The 14,873-nt window shown below is 43.4% G+C and overlaps 1 protein-coding gene across 1 annotated transcript in view; it reads right to left on the bottom strand.

Moving 5' to 3' along the window:
- The window catches only part of MAL2 (mal, T cell differentiation protein 2), a 32,351-nt gene extending 19,375 nt beyond the window's left edge, over nt 1–12,976 (bottom strand). The window contains exon 1 of the mRNA XM_002710747.5: nt 12,744–12,976. Coding sequence (XP_002710793.1) covers nt 12,744–12,872 — 129 coding nt within the window. The 5' untranslated portion in view covers nt 12,873–12,976. The remainder of the gene's footprint in view (nt 1–12,743) is intronic.
- Nucleotides 12,977–14,873: the final 1,897 nt, after the last annotated feature.

Genomic DNA, 14,873 nt, shown 5'->3' with positions numbered 1-14,873 from the left:
CTAGCCAGAGACTGAGCTGAAGAGTCCTGAAAGTCAGGCCCAGTAGCTGAACTTTATCCAAGAGCAAAGAGATGAAGCTTCCTCCACCTGGAGTGTGAGAATGGACGGGAGAGCAAGTGATGAAGGGTTCAGGGCCATGCAGGAGATGCTAATGGCATCAGTGTCCACCAGAATCAGGGCACTGAGGATGAGAGAGGGGAATGGACGAGAGGGAATCTGAGAGTGGACATGATGTAATTAAAGACTGATCAGATGTGAGACATGGCAGAAAAGGAGCATAGAATGAAAATACCTAGCTTTCTGGCTTGGGCAACCAGGATTGGAAGAGAATCAGTGGATGAAGGTGATGAGGTTTATGATTTCAAAGCCATCAGTCTCCCGGGCACTACCATTAAAGCAACAAGGGTTGCATATCCCTTACAGGGCATTCCAAGCCTTCTGTCATCAGATTTGTCTTTTTCATCCTTGTCTTCTGACACTAAGCTCCTTACATTTTTGTATGAAAGGGGTAAAAACCCACAGTTCAAAGATAAAGCTCTTGTAACATCTGAATCGCCTGACACTTGCTGGCCCAGGAAGTCATTCCCTACCCAGCTATATCTGAGAAACATCTATTCATTCCCAATCTTGAGCTCATCATATTAATTTTATATATATTTTAATTCTATCCCATGTTCAGTTACCTCTAGGCAACCTCCCTATTAAGGATGTGTTATGTGGATGTGACACATGGACATTGAATGCACTTGGATCGCAATCCATTTGCATGCTCTTATTTTTTGGTAGCATGCTGCTTGATGTGTCTCTGCATCCCAAAGCCATTTATTCCTGAACTTAACAAACCTTTCCTATCAGTTAGGCACTATGCTAGATATGGTACTACAAAAGCCTAGGCTATGAACTTACCCATAAAACATCTCAGGCAAGAAGGGAGTCTCTCTCTCTCTCTCTCTCTCTCTCTCTCTCTCTCTCTGCCTCTCACACACATACATACACAAGGCTCTCAAATATTTGCTTAATGAACAACAAACTAATGCCCCTATGAGAATGGTTTGAGCTCCAAATATTAAAAACCGATAATCATCTCTATCTTGTTTCTTAAGCATCTAGAGAATATGTAAATTGCACAAGTCATGGAAATTCAAAAACAAGTTTAATTCAAGTTTTAAAAAAGGCTCAGGGCCAGCACTGTGGTATAGTGGGTTAAACAACTGACTAAAATGCTGGCATCCCATATGGTTGCTGGTTTGAGTCCTGGATGCTCCACTTACAGTCCAGCTCTCTGCTAATGCACCTGGGAAAGCAGAAGAAGATGCCCCAAATCCTTGGGTCTCCACCCTCCATGTGGAAGACCCAGATGAAACTCATGGCTTCTTGCTCTGCGCTTCAGCCTGGCTCAGCCCTCACTATGTGGCCATTTGAGGGACTGAACCAGTAAATGGAAGATCTCTCTGTCTCTATCTCTTCCTCTTCTGTAATTCAGCCTCTCAAATAAAATAAATAAATCTTAAAAAAAAAAAAAAAAGGCCCAGTGATAGAATTTGTTACTACTTTGGAGAAGCATTTTTGAAAACAAATGATCACTTGAGTAACAGTAACTAAGGTACCAGTGTAACAAATCTGTGGTTGTGGAGGGAAACCTCACGTTCTGATTTCAAGTCAAACCTTACCAAATAGCCCCAAACATTTTATGAAATAACTCTAAGTCATGGACATTAATGAATATTAAATTTCTAACCACCATCTTATCAATGACTTTGAAATAAACAAACTTGCTCTTAGTAAAATATTATCTACCCTGTAATAAATATTTGAAGGTGACAAGAGTCTTTTCAATGGGGCAATTTTCTTTTGTCTCCCAGCTTCTCCTTTCTGGAAGCCATTTCTTACTCTCCCACTACAAACAACCTACATAATGTTAAGTATAGTTTAAGAAATGTACTCCATTATTAAATGCCTATTAATGCAAGAGGCATTTACTGAGAGCCTATACATAAATGTTAGGGGTGATAAAGAACAATTGACCACTGTCTATGGGGCAGGCAGACCCACATAGATAAGCATAACAATATGATTTAGGGACTGTGATAAATTTCCCTATAAAGAGGAGGCTACACGATCCTTTGGGATTAAACACAGCACTGAATAAACCCAGACAAGGACTCAAACAGGCCAGTCCTAAACCTACTGCTAAGCACGACAGAAGAACACTCAAGAAAAAACAAAACAGGCAAGGTTCTGTCTCCAGGAACTCTAAATAAGGGAGAAATAGACACCATTAAATCTGATTCAGGAGCAGATTGAGATGAGTGCTATAAAAAGAGCTCCGCGCAGTGTGCTCTGAGAGACAGGGCGAGGGAGAAATACAATGTGAGTAATCTGGAAAGGTGGGCAGAGGAGGCGGGCTCTGAAGCAGGCTTTTAAAGACAGACCAGGCTTTGACAGGGGAGGCCTTTATGCAAGGCAGTATGGATTAAATGTTCTGTCATACTCAAAATTACAGCCCTCTGACATCTCAGTGGCTTGGAAAGGAAACCAAGTGCTTATAGGAAAAGTGATCAAACCCGCCTATTCATTTGTGGTGTGTGTGGCATGCGAAGGGGAAGGGAGAATTGTGAATGGTTCCTCCTCCTCCCTGACATAAAAAGACGTCTCCCAAGGTCAGAGTCTGTGAAATGCAGGGGGACACCCTCTTCACCAGGGCAGAGGGCATCAGGAAGCCCACTATGGAAAGCCACCTTCCTCATTCAAAGAGTCGGGTGCTGGGACGTGGGTCACCTCAGCCTGGACACAGTGCATCCTCCCTCCGTGGTTCCCTCTTGGCAGAAGCTACCTTTCCCGCTGAGCTTCCCAACCTGCCTCAAACATTAAAAGCAGAGCTTTTAGTAACCCTGTCAATACCAGTGTATTCACTTCATCCAAGCCTGGGCCTTGTAAGCTCAGAGGCTTCAGCAGTGTAGCTATCACAGTTTAGTAAAGATGACCCTGGAAGGAGCATGTTTTTGGAGATACAAAGAAGAGCAGAAAAATGGTTAAAAGGTGAGGGCTAACAGTTCATAAAGTGTCACAGCAAATGCGGGCTATGCCCTCTGTGAAGAAAGGATCAGGAATGCCATGTTTCATTTGAGTCTATGTTCTGACTTCTTGTCTACCACTTTTCCTTCGGACTCTGGTATCCTAAGAACCTGATAATTATGTATCAAACACCAAACGTACCTCAGTTTGAGATTTCTTCAAGGAACCAAGTCAGTACTCATGATTCCAAATCTGAAACTCTAACAAGTAGACCACACTGCAACCAGGTTATACATAGCCCGAAACACCCTAGAACCTCCAAAAGTTGACATCAGCTTTCCCTTGTGACTCAGTTCCTCTCTATCTTCTTAGCCTAACCTTAGCTCGACCACCAGAAGTACCCTAATATATTCTGAGTTGCAGCTATTCAACTGCTGCCTAAGCCTAAAACAACTGATCTTATTTTGTGGTTTAACATAAACTTGTCACTTTAGTTTGGTCTCTGCAGACCACAAGGATATGACTTGGCTGAATCCCTTCCATAAGAAAACCACAGAATTATTCACTCACCAACCACACTAACTTTAAGCCTCAGAGTTGGAGTTCAAGCATGTTTTCTCTAGAAACTGTGAAATGGGAAAAATACATGGCCCCCTGGGAAGACATGGTATTTAGCAAGCAGCAACTCTTGCAATTCTGGTTGCAAGGATGACAGACTTCTCCACTTCTCACCTATTTAGTCTGTTTACATCCCCAAAGGACTCCTTTTGCAAATTTCCTTATTCTTTTCAAATGTCACTTTTGCCTAATAATCTGGTTTTTGAAAATTATTTATTTTTATTTCCTTCCTTTAAAGATGTATTTGTCTATTTGAAAGTCCGAGCTACAGAGAGAGGGAGAGAAAGAGATCTTTCATCTGTTGGTTCACTCCCCAAATGGCTACAATGCCTAGGGTGGGGCCAGGCTTTAGCCAGGAGCCAGGAGCTTCTTCCAGGTCTCTCACGTGGGTGCAAGGCCCAAGCACTTGGGCCATCTTCTGCTGTTTTCCCAGGAACATTGTCAGGGAGCTGGATCTGAAATGGAGCAGCTGGGACTTGAACCGGCACCCATATGGAATGCAGGCATGACAGGTGGCGGCTTTACCCACTACTCCACAGTGCTGGCCCCCAGTAATCTGCTTTTAGGCACACACTCTGAATCTTAGCTAAGAATTTTCAAACTAATTTGACAACTCCATCTTCATATACCCTTATTATTGCATTAAGTAAACAGGCTAATTCCTGACTTATTTTGGTTAATGTTTGGAATGACAGTAGGGAAAGGCTAAGAGAATCTGAAGAGAAAAAAGATGGTTAGAATAACGCTAAAGAAAAACATTTAATTATTAAAACTGTCTGTATATAGCATATATCCTTCCTTTCTAAACTTCTTATTATCTACACATTGACATTTCATCATTTGATTGCAGCAAAAATGAACCACCAGTAAGCTCAGAGGAAACAGAAAAGAAAAATCATTTCTCAGTTTGGTTTACAGAGCCCGTTTGAATAAGAGGTTTGAATGAAGCTAATGATGATAACAGAAATATTAGCTAACATTTACCAAGCTCTTACATTCCAAGCACTGTTGTAAGGCTCTCATTTGTGCCAAGTTAATCCTTACAAACTCTGAAAGATAATTAACCTTATTGTACTTTCTAAATTAATTGAGATACAGATTCATTAATAACCTGTCTTAAGTTACACAGTTAATAAATGTTAGATCTGGGGTTTGAACCCGGCAATTCGCTTTCCAGAGTCACGTCTTTAGCATTAAGTTTGTTTACCTCTCTTAGGGTTTTGTGTTCAATCTAAAATAGTATTTCTATCCATTTTCCTTGTTTCTCTAAAATCATATAAAATTGTGTAAGTGTATATGCAGTTTTTGGAGGACACAGTGCATAACTCATCTGAATCACCATGGGGTTTCTGGTCCTACAAAAGTTCAGAATATTTTATTTACTTGTCAACTCCTCATATTTGAATGGATGCTTAATTGTTGGGTTACTTCACACATGAGATATAGTCATAGAAGAATTTAACATGTTCATAAATACAGCACCTAGAAAAAAGGATGACCTACCAATAATTCCGTTTTACAGCCAATGCATATTTTGAAAATTTTAAAAAAGATTATTTACATATTTGAAAGGAGTGAGGGAGAGAGGGAGGGAGGGGGAGAGAGAGAGAAAGAGGGAAGGAAGGAAGGAGGGAGGGAGGGAGGCAGGGAAGGAGGGAGGGAGGGAGGGAGGGAGGGAGGGAGGGAGGGAGGGAGAGCCATCCACTGGTTCACTCCACAAATGGGCCATACTGAAGCTAGGAGTCAGGAACTCCATCCCAGTCTCCCACATAGGTTTGCAAAGACCCAAGTACTCAGGCTTCTCCTACTGCTTTTCGGGGTGCATTAGTAGGGAGCTGTATGGGAAGCAGAGCAGCTGGGGCTTGAACAAGCTTCTGATCTGGGATGCCAGCATCATAAGCAGCAGCCTAACCTTCTGCACATCAGTGTTAGCCCCAAAAGATTTTAAGGTGGAAACACATTCAATCAACACAATACAATAACCAGTAGATGTTTTTACAAAGTAGCCCTGGAAAGGGTGAATTAATCCACAATGTAGCTGCAGCTCCAGGATAACCACACTAAAGAAAACTGCTGCCTCTTCCCCAAGCTCACCTTCTCCCTGCAATGCCCCATTTCCTATCACACTTTCTGCACTTCGTCACTTGCACAGGCAGAGGACTGGTTTTATTTGTCCATGCTACTCGGTGCAGCATGTGGCCACCAAAGGTTTCGCTGGGTAACTAAAATCAGGAGCCACGTCTTCCGTGCAGAACTTCCTGGCTGGATCACCCCCCACCCCAGTGCTTCCATGGTTCTTGATGCATATATCCTCCATGGCATTTAGAACAAATGGATTGAAATCACAGATTTAGACACCGTGGCCCTCGCTGGATTGTGAGGTCACTGTCACTAACACTGTCTTAACACACTGCCTGTGTAACAAATTGTTCCAGAAGAGATGCTCTAACATACAGCTTGAGGTGCTAGGAACACACTGCTGTCTGGAGCCCAGCCTATACCCTGGGACATGATGGGTGTTCAGAAATAGGAAAGATGACTACTGAAGCAGGAACATGTACTTCTTAAATTTTAAGTTATTATTGGCAACATTCACCACCTCCCACAGGATCTCAGGAGGTTGGGGTTCAAAGTTGCTGATAATTGGTACATCCTGGTACTCTAGTTCATGATACTCCATTTTTCAATCTCTTGACCCCAGGTTTTCCCAGGTGGCCTATGAGTACTGTAATTACCACTGCAACTTTTGACCAGAAGAAACCTTGTCCTTTATCCCACTCCCTCTTGTCCTTTATCCCTCTCCATGAAACCCATCTGCTCTTTAACCATGCTGACTGGTCCTGTACTAGTTCTGGTACAGGTCTAAATCAGAGGCACAAGTGGGTAAGGTTTTTGTATATCTGCTTTTTGTTTTTGTCTTGAATTAGGGAAAGGAAAACAAGGCTAATCTTAATAAGCCACAAGAAATCAGATAAACAGGAGAGGCCTATATGAAAATAAGCTTTGATTTTTAGTTCCACATATTTGAAAGCTTTAAAAACTATGTTCAAGAGTGCTATGAAGAGTTATTTCTTTCCCCCATTTTACCCAGATTTTCATTACAGTTTCCTTAACTGCTGACAGTAACTTAAAATGGGTGAGACCAGAAATGTGTTCTGATACCTTTAATTCTTGTTCATAATTTCCTTTGATTTTTCAAAATCGTCTTTCCACATTTGCAGGTAACTAATTATCATGTAGTTTAAGAATGTTCCTGCATGCCAATGCTCTGATATCACAAGAACCCTACAAATCATTGCCTCTTTTTTTGCCTCCTCCTTCTAAAAGCTATTAAACAAAAGTTAAGAGTGTCATATAGGCTGGCTCAGAAAGAACATGGCCCTCTCATCTAAAAATAGGACACTTAGGAAATTCAGGTCAAACTGTAGATATCTGGACAAGAATTATGGTATTTTAAGAATTGAGCAAGACTTAAGAGGTTACCTACTCCAAAGCTGCCCTTTCTCATTCCAGCTAATTTCTGCAGAATATTTTCACATACTCTTCAGTTTGCACTACAGAACAGTTAAATAGTGTTTGTTAAGTACTACATGGGCATGATTTGGGGTTGGCCAACCCAGTTCCTGTCTTTGTCATTCTACAATACTTTCTATTTGGCCATATCAATGGAGATATGCCATGTCCACAGCCCTTACAACTAAACACATTTCTATTGGGCCTTACAAAAACAAATCTCTCCTTGACCTTTTCCTTTGTATCTGAATGTTAGTCTTTTTAAAAACTTGGTTTAAAGTTTTCATTTTTTCAGTTCTTTGTATTTTTACAGGTCTGTGAGTCAAGCCAAATGATTGCTATCAATAACCTGTGACAGGGCACCGATTTATCTTTCCTCATAAAAATTTGGCAACTCTTTTCATATAGGTGAAGATTTTTAACCTAGAGGCAAAAGAACTCTTTCAGGATTAAAAGCTATTTAGAGAGGCAAATCTGTCCAGTGTAAACAGAAAATGTCCATTCAAATCTATTTCATAGCCAAGAAAAAAAACTCTATACATTGGAACATTATGTGTTATTCAGTCTTGAGCCAAAGCTTTCCATTGAACCCCTTTCACAGATTGATCTGCATGACTGCATCTGTCTCCTGTACATGCTTCTCTCCCCTTCATTCATCCTATAATGTTTGCTTTTCTGTGTTAACTCCTCCAAGTAACATATTTAAGCCGGGTGTAGTATCATTTCAACACATGTCAAACTTGACATATGTGGTTGACCTCCAAAATCTCCAGTCTCCCTCCTTTTGTACTCTTGCTTCTTTGCCCTGTTTCAGGTTCTCATCAGCCAACATTTAAACTATTGTGGTAAGCCTCCTAACTGATCTCTCTGCCTTCAACCTCTGCTTTACAAGCTAACTTCACTACTCAGATTGCTAAATCTGACCAAGTTTATTCCTGTCCTGCAACAGTTCCCCATCACAGACACATTGGATTCTATGCTTTGGTCAAACATTTCCCAGAAAACTACAACCTGAATCCTGTCTGCTGGTTTTCCTCATGTCTTTCCACATTCCTACCAGTCATGTCAAAACATCAACAATCAACAGAATCTTTATGCCATACTCTTTCTTCTCTCTAAGGTTTGCACATGCCCTTGCTTTTACTTGAAATTCACTTTCCCACTTTTTATTTATTTATTTATTTTTGTCTACTGAACTTCATCATTTAAGGCTAAACTCAAATGTCACCATACAATTAAAACTTCCTGTCTGGCCAGTAGGTAGATATTCTTCACCCTGCTTTTCCACAATAGTTTTCATAAACCTATTTTTAGCACTTCATGTATAATATTATAATTCTTTCTTGGTTCTGTAGTCCCCACCATACAGGAACTATTTTTAGAGAAAGAACTACGGTAGTTATCCTAGTCCTAGGGCATAAAAAAGAAGGCCTGATATATAGTATGTTCCTAATTATGTGCTGAGTAAATTAACATTATTGTAGAATCCAGAGCACTGAAGATACAAGTGAAAAGAATCCCAGAATATCTACCACAAAGAGATGTGAATGAATAACCTAGGGAAGGTAGAGTTTCCCAAACACTGAAAATGTGAAACATGCTAAATTCAATAATGAGCTTTATTCTTTTTTGTGATTAATATTGTATATTCCATCTTTCCTGGGCATTTTGCAAGATAGTTTCATTGGGAATAGGAACCCTGAATATCTTCTTTGGCCCAACAGTAATGTTTTAGCTATAGTTCACTTCATTCTTCATTCTTTCTTCCTGAATAACAGCTGTATTTGTGCATATCTTCTTAACTAGGTTACAAGGGCTTTCAGGTGATGAAAGGTACAGATATCTTTGTTCCAGAAGAGTGCCTTGCACACAGTTAGTATTCAATGAACACCTGATGAGTGCTTTAGAAAGTATGCATTCAGGAAAGAATGAGAGATTTTGAAAATGATAGCTTTTGAAGGTGATATTTTCTGTCCTAAACTAAAAGGCTTCACTCTGGAATACAACCTTAGTATTAAACTCTGTGGCAAGCATGTGTTGTTAAGTAGAGCTGAGGAGCAAAACCAGAGGAATGACAGTTTAGCTATACTGGACAGGAACATGCCCATCTCAAAGACAAAACCAAAAACATACCATGCATGTGAGGTTGTAACATTCTCCACTTATGAAACCGGTACTATAAATTGCTTAACCTGGTCTGGAAGGCTATTTATATCTTTTTTATTATCTCCCAACAAATGACTTACTCTATTTCGATTGTCAGTGGAGTACAAAAAGGGGGTTTGGTGTCAGACTCTTTGAACAAAATTAACTGGTTAGTGTGAGAACTGAACTCCAAGATCACGGCCTCCGTAGCTTAGTCAACTGCCAATAGCCCAATCCATCTTCACTGGACACAGTTTTCACATGTTAATTTTCAGTAGGCAACAGCACATAGATGAAGAAATGTTGAAGACAACTGTGTTTGAATGGAAGGTCGAAACTGAGAAAGAGTTGGGGGAATGTACAGAAACACTGACAGAGGCTAAAGTAATGGGCCTTCAGAGTGCAAATTACCTGGTATTTACTGTTTAGGACTGTGCTGAGGATTCTTCCATTTAATTTACAGAGTGAAGCACTTCTGAAGAGGAGCCAATCCAAACATTTTAAAGTAACCAGAAAATTAGAGGGAAGTTGAAAAAGTTGTGAGCAAAAGTGCTTTAAAGGTTTTTACTTAGATCCCATCTGCACATCTGTTCAAGGTGAGCATTTTAGACAGAGAGACAACAAGGCAACACTGGTTTTTGCTCCATATAAGGCATATGACCCAGTAACAAGCATTCCAGAAAGATGAGATCGAAGATGGAATCACTGTGATTCCCATGTGGCCTCTTGTTTCCCTAAAGTCACTAGGTGCACTGGACATTTTGGTCCCTTTGTATGCAGGGTCAGCGCCGGGGTGGGGGTGGGGGGGAAGCAAAGGGATAAGGAGACTGATATTCAAGTAAAAGAGGTACAAGAAAGCCCCATAAAATTTAAACCTAGGTCCATCATTGTGGCATAGAGACACTGCCATCCCATATGGATGCCAGTTCATGTCCTGGCTGCTCCACTTCTGATCCAGCTCCCAGCTAACACCCCTGGCAAAGCAGCAGAAGGTGTTCCAAGTGCTTGGGCCCCTGACACCCACGTGGGAGACACTGAAGAAACTCCTGGCTCCTTGCTTCGGCTTGGCCCAGCCCCAGCCCCAGCCATTATGGCCATCTGAGGAGTGAATCAATGGATGGAAGATCTTTCTCTCTCTCTCTATTTTTCTCTCTCTCTCTTTGTCTGTAACTCTGACTTTCATATAAAATAAATAAATCTTTTGAAAAAGAGATGTAAACCTATAAAATGTTTGGGCATAAAAAGTGAAAAACACTTTTTTAGTTTTTAAAACTAAAAACACATGTGGAAGTGATGCTGTTTTATCTAGTAAGTGTTCTAGACACATGTCAGGTAAGAAAACTGCAGTAACAGACAATAAAAAGGGTAGAACAGTAGAACAGATACTTTTGTGAGTCTGGGATCCCTTCTGTGATGTGCTAAAAGTTTTAATGGAGGAAGTTCACATTTGCAAGAAGAGCTGTGTTCTCTACATTCTTGATGGAGGACTCCATCAGTGATGCCAGGCCATGACTGTATATTAGAATCTCCGGGGAAACTTTCATTAAAGAAAAAAAATTGCTAATTCTGGGTGCTTCTCTAGGGATTTTGATTTAATTAGTCTGAACTGGCAACAGTAGTTTTAAAACTAGTCAAGTTATTAACTACAGTGAGAGTTGGGCACTAACTACTTGGCTAGATTTGAAAGGGAGAAAGAAAGAACAAAAAAGAGAGAAGAGAAAATTGAATAAGTCATCTTTCATCCCCTTTTCTCCTTAGAATTAGGTAGTGTTTCCAAAAGAGTGACATGGTCACAGATAGTGCTTGAGATGGTATTTGATTTGACATCATATGGAAAAGCCTTCATTGAATATATGTATCTTTACATATATATATATATGGAAATGTATACATGTTTGATAAATATTAGAAACACAGAGCAGCAAACCAAATTTAAGATTTCATATATATTATAACTTAGGATGAGCTCAAGAAAGTACTTAAGTTTAGAGAGTGAGTCTACTGAAGTGAACGTTCTGTAAATTCTGGTACAGGTAGAAAGAAATACTGCAAAAACTTCCGAAAGAGGTAGGAAAACACCTGGAGGTTGGGGAAAAGCAGCCCGGAACCTATCAAATCTGTCTCCCCAGACCACTCCTGTTCTCCGACAGCGTGCAGCCAGCCCAAAGCCATCATCTCTCTGCTTTTGTTAAATAGATGCCAGTGCCTCAGCTCAAGCATTCCGATGCTCCTGAACCCGGCTTCGACTCAACCCAGCCTCTCCGAGTCCCGCAGTCAGGATCCAGTTCCTGATGCCACAGATGCCACTTCTCTCAGATTCAAACCTTAGCTACATTTAATGTGGAGTGGTGTGACCACCTTTGTACAACACCATGAAAAACAAAACAAACAATGCTCACAGGGCATCGCAGCCTCGCAAGCGCAAAAGCGAAACCGAGATGACCCAAATGCAGGTTATGCAAACTCCAACCTGAGGGTGAAGGGAGAGACAAAAACCCCAAACCAAGCAAACAAAACCAGCCTGTGGAAAAGGCCTTACTTCGCTAACATTTCACTCTTTATTTGCCATTCTCAGGCATGATGCAACCTCCATTGCCCAATTTATATTTGCACATTCCCGCCTGTCCACAACCACCTTCAGAAGCTTCCAACTCCATAAAATTCCTTTTAAAAAGTTCAAGTGAATAGAGCAGGAAGAAAAAGCCAGGTGACTCCACCTTTCTTTGAGCCCCACAAAGTATGCTGAGGTTTGGATTCCTGTAGGAAGACAGGCAGGCCAAGAAGGACTTGACAACCACGCATCCATCTTTCCGCCACAGTTCTCACGCCCACTTGATGAAGAACTGCCAAGAGCGGCGTGCACACCTCACCCTTCTCCCTGCCCTGCCTCTGCTCCCTGTCCTTTCCCCAATCCAAAGGGCACCAATGATGGCAAGGGTGAGCGGGGGAGAAACCGTGCCCAGGTCATCAGCCCTCCTCCTCCTCCTCTCCCTGCCGGCTCTTGCCCTCGCTTTCCACATTGTGGAAGACTCCCGGTCACCCAGTCATCGCTTACACCTTTGCAGCACCCAACAAAATGGCAGGTTAGCAACAGGCGAGACTCAGATCCCTGGCTCCCATTCTAGCCAAGCCGGCCCCCTGCCAAGCCCAAACAGCCCTTTTCTCTCCAAGTCCCCAGTCCTCCGCCCCGCCCGTCCACCTGCGCCTCTCCCGAGGCCATTTCCGTGGCCGGCGGGGGAAACAGGTGCCGGCGTAACAGGTGCCAAGGCGAAAGGGCCCAGGCGCCCGCGCCAGGTATGCAGAGGACCACGGGAGGGGGTGCAGGGAAAGGCCTCGTCAAACAGGAGGCGGCCGAGGGCTGGCTCAAAGGTGGAGACCGGCGAGGCCGGACAAGGATGCCGCCGCCTGCCCTATCCCGCGGGCGCGACCCTGGCCGCCGCTGCCCCACTTACAATCTCCAGGCAGACGAAGGCACCCGAGTAGGTCCGCAGGATGGCGAGGCCGGCGGGCAGGGTGACTCGGGGTGCCGGGAAAGACACTGCGGGGTTCGGGGGCGGCGGGACTGGCCCTCCGGCCGACATGCTGCCGCTCCGCTGCTGCGTCTCCGCGCGCCGCCGCCGCCGGCTCCCGCCTCCGCCTCCCGGCGCAGCTCCGGTTCGCGGGGTCCGGGCGCGCGGAGCGGGAGGGGGCGTGGCCCTCCGCAAGCGAGGCCCCGCCCCGTCACGTGGGCCCAGGTGAGCGCACCTCCGCCCGGCGCCCGAGGCGGTCACATGCACAGGTGCGGCCGCCGCCTGGCACCCTCCTTGCTGCCCAGCTCTCCTTGCCCCTCCCACTCCGCGAGCTAGCGCCCAGTGCTTCCCGGAGTCTCCCAACACCCGTCCCCACGGCCCTGCTCTACTTTTTACCTTCTGTCGTTCTTAGTTTCCACCTGTTCTCACCTGGCTCCGCCTCCACTCCAGTCTCACAGCCCGGCTTCGCCCAGAATCCACAATTTGAGAGGAGAGCAGGTATTGGGGCTATGACTCAAGAGGCAAACTCGAGGTCATAAGTCACACCTGAGAAATGAAGGACCTGTGTTCTAGGACGGACCGAGTAGGGTCTTTGCTCCCGCACGGATTGGCTGTAGGTGAAGTTTGCAGGCACGGAGCCCTCCAGGGAAATGAGGATGAGGGCATTTACCACGCATAGATGTGCACATCAGATGGCACAGCGGGCAAGGGGAAAGAACTTGGCACATAGTAAACGCTTCTCGAATGGTAGCTGCGTAGGACAGCAGGTACATGATGCTGCCTGGAAGATTGTATTTTCCACATAGAAATTTAATCCTTAATTTCACCTGTATGAAGCTGACTTCTTTCCTTTTTAACATTTAAAGAGACATAAAAATGTATTTGAGAGACAGAGCAAAAGAAGGGGAGAGAGCGAGAAAGAGGGAGAGGAGAGAGGATGAGAAAGAGAGAGAGAAAGAAAGAAACACTCCCGCCTGCTGGTTCACTACCCAAATGCCTTCAACGACGAGGGCAGGGAACAAGGAACCAGCCCCATAAACGCCATCTGGGTTTTCCCACATCAGGCGCAAGCACCTGATTACTTGAGCCTTTATGCTGACCCCCAGGGAGGGGAAGCTGAAATCAAAAGTGGAGCTGGAACTGAACCCAGAAACTCTGACATGTGATGCAAGGGTCCCTAGTAGGATCTTAATTGCTGCTCCAAATTCCTGCCCCAAAACTCTTTGAAGGTTTTTTTTTTTTTTTTTTAAAGCATTCTATGTGTGGTTTAGATCTCCTGCCAGATGTATCTCCATTTTATTCCTGGTTTTAATGTCCACACTTTGTAAGTGAAACAAAGCAGATGAAACAAAGCAGCTGAAGATCAACAAAGCTGCACACAGCAACACATACATATTGTTTAATTTGGAAAAAATATTAGTGGACATGGTCAGACATTTTCCAGACTGGATCTTACTCTTGTCTTTCAGGTTTAGCCTTTGAGGAACTGTGGTTATCTCTGTACACTACTCAGCAAGTTGTAGTTACCTCATTATTTTAATAATCGAAACTCATAGGTGTGGTGGTGGCATCGGGTAAAAGCCACAAAGCAGGGTGTGGGTGAAACCTTTCTTTATACCTCCTATCATCTCTCCCTCTTAGTCATTACTTTCTGAGATTTAAAATGTGGCATTTACTTAATAGGGAATTTAAAGTTTTCTACTTTGATTGGTTTGATCAATGAGCCTTACTGAGTTTAGTCCCTGATTGGCAGGCAATGATCATTCTGCCATTTTATTTATTTATTTTTAAAGATTCATTATTTATTTGACAGTCAGAGTTACACACAGAGAGAAGGAGAGGCAGAGAGAGAGAGAGGACTTTCATCAGCTGGTTCACTCCCCAATTGGCCGTAACGGCCGGAGTTGTGCCTATCCGAAGTCAGGAGCCAGGAACTTCCTCCAGGTCTCCCACAGGGCTACAGGGGCCCAAGCACTTGGACCATCTTCTACTGCTTTCCCAGGCCATAGCAGAGAGCTGGATTGGAAGAGGAGCAGCCGGGACTAGAACGGGCCCCCATATGAGATGCCAGCA

This window comes from Oryctolagus cuniculus, chromosome 6 (assembly GCF_964237555.1).
Source record: "Oryctolagus cuniculus chromosome 6, mOryCun1.1, whole genome shotgun sequence".
Lineage (NCBI taxonomy): Eukaryota > Metazoa > Chordata > Mammalia > Lagomorpha > Leporidae > Oryctolagus > Oryctolagus cuniculus.
Note: the sequence above shows the minus strand (reverse complement) of the source record. Positions and strands in the feature narration are given on the sequence as shown.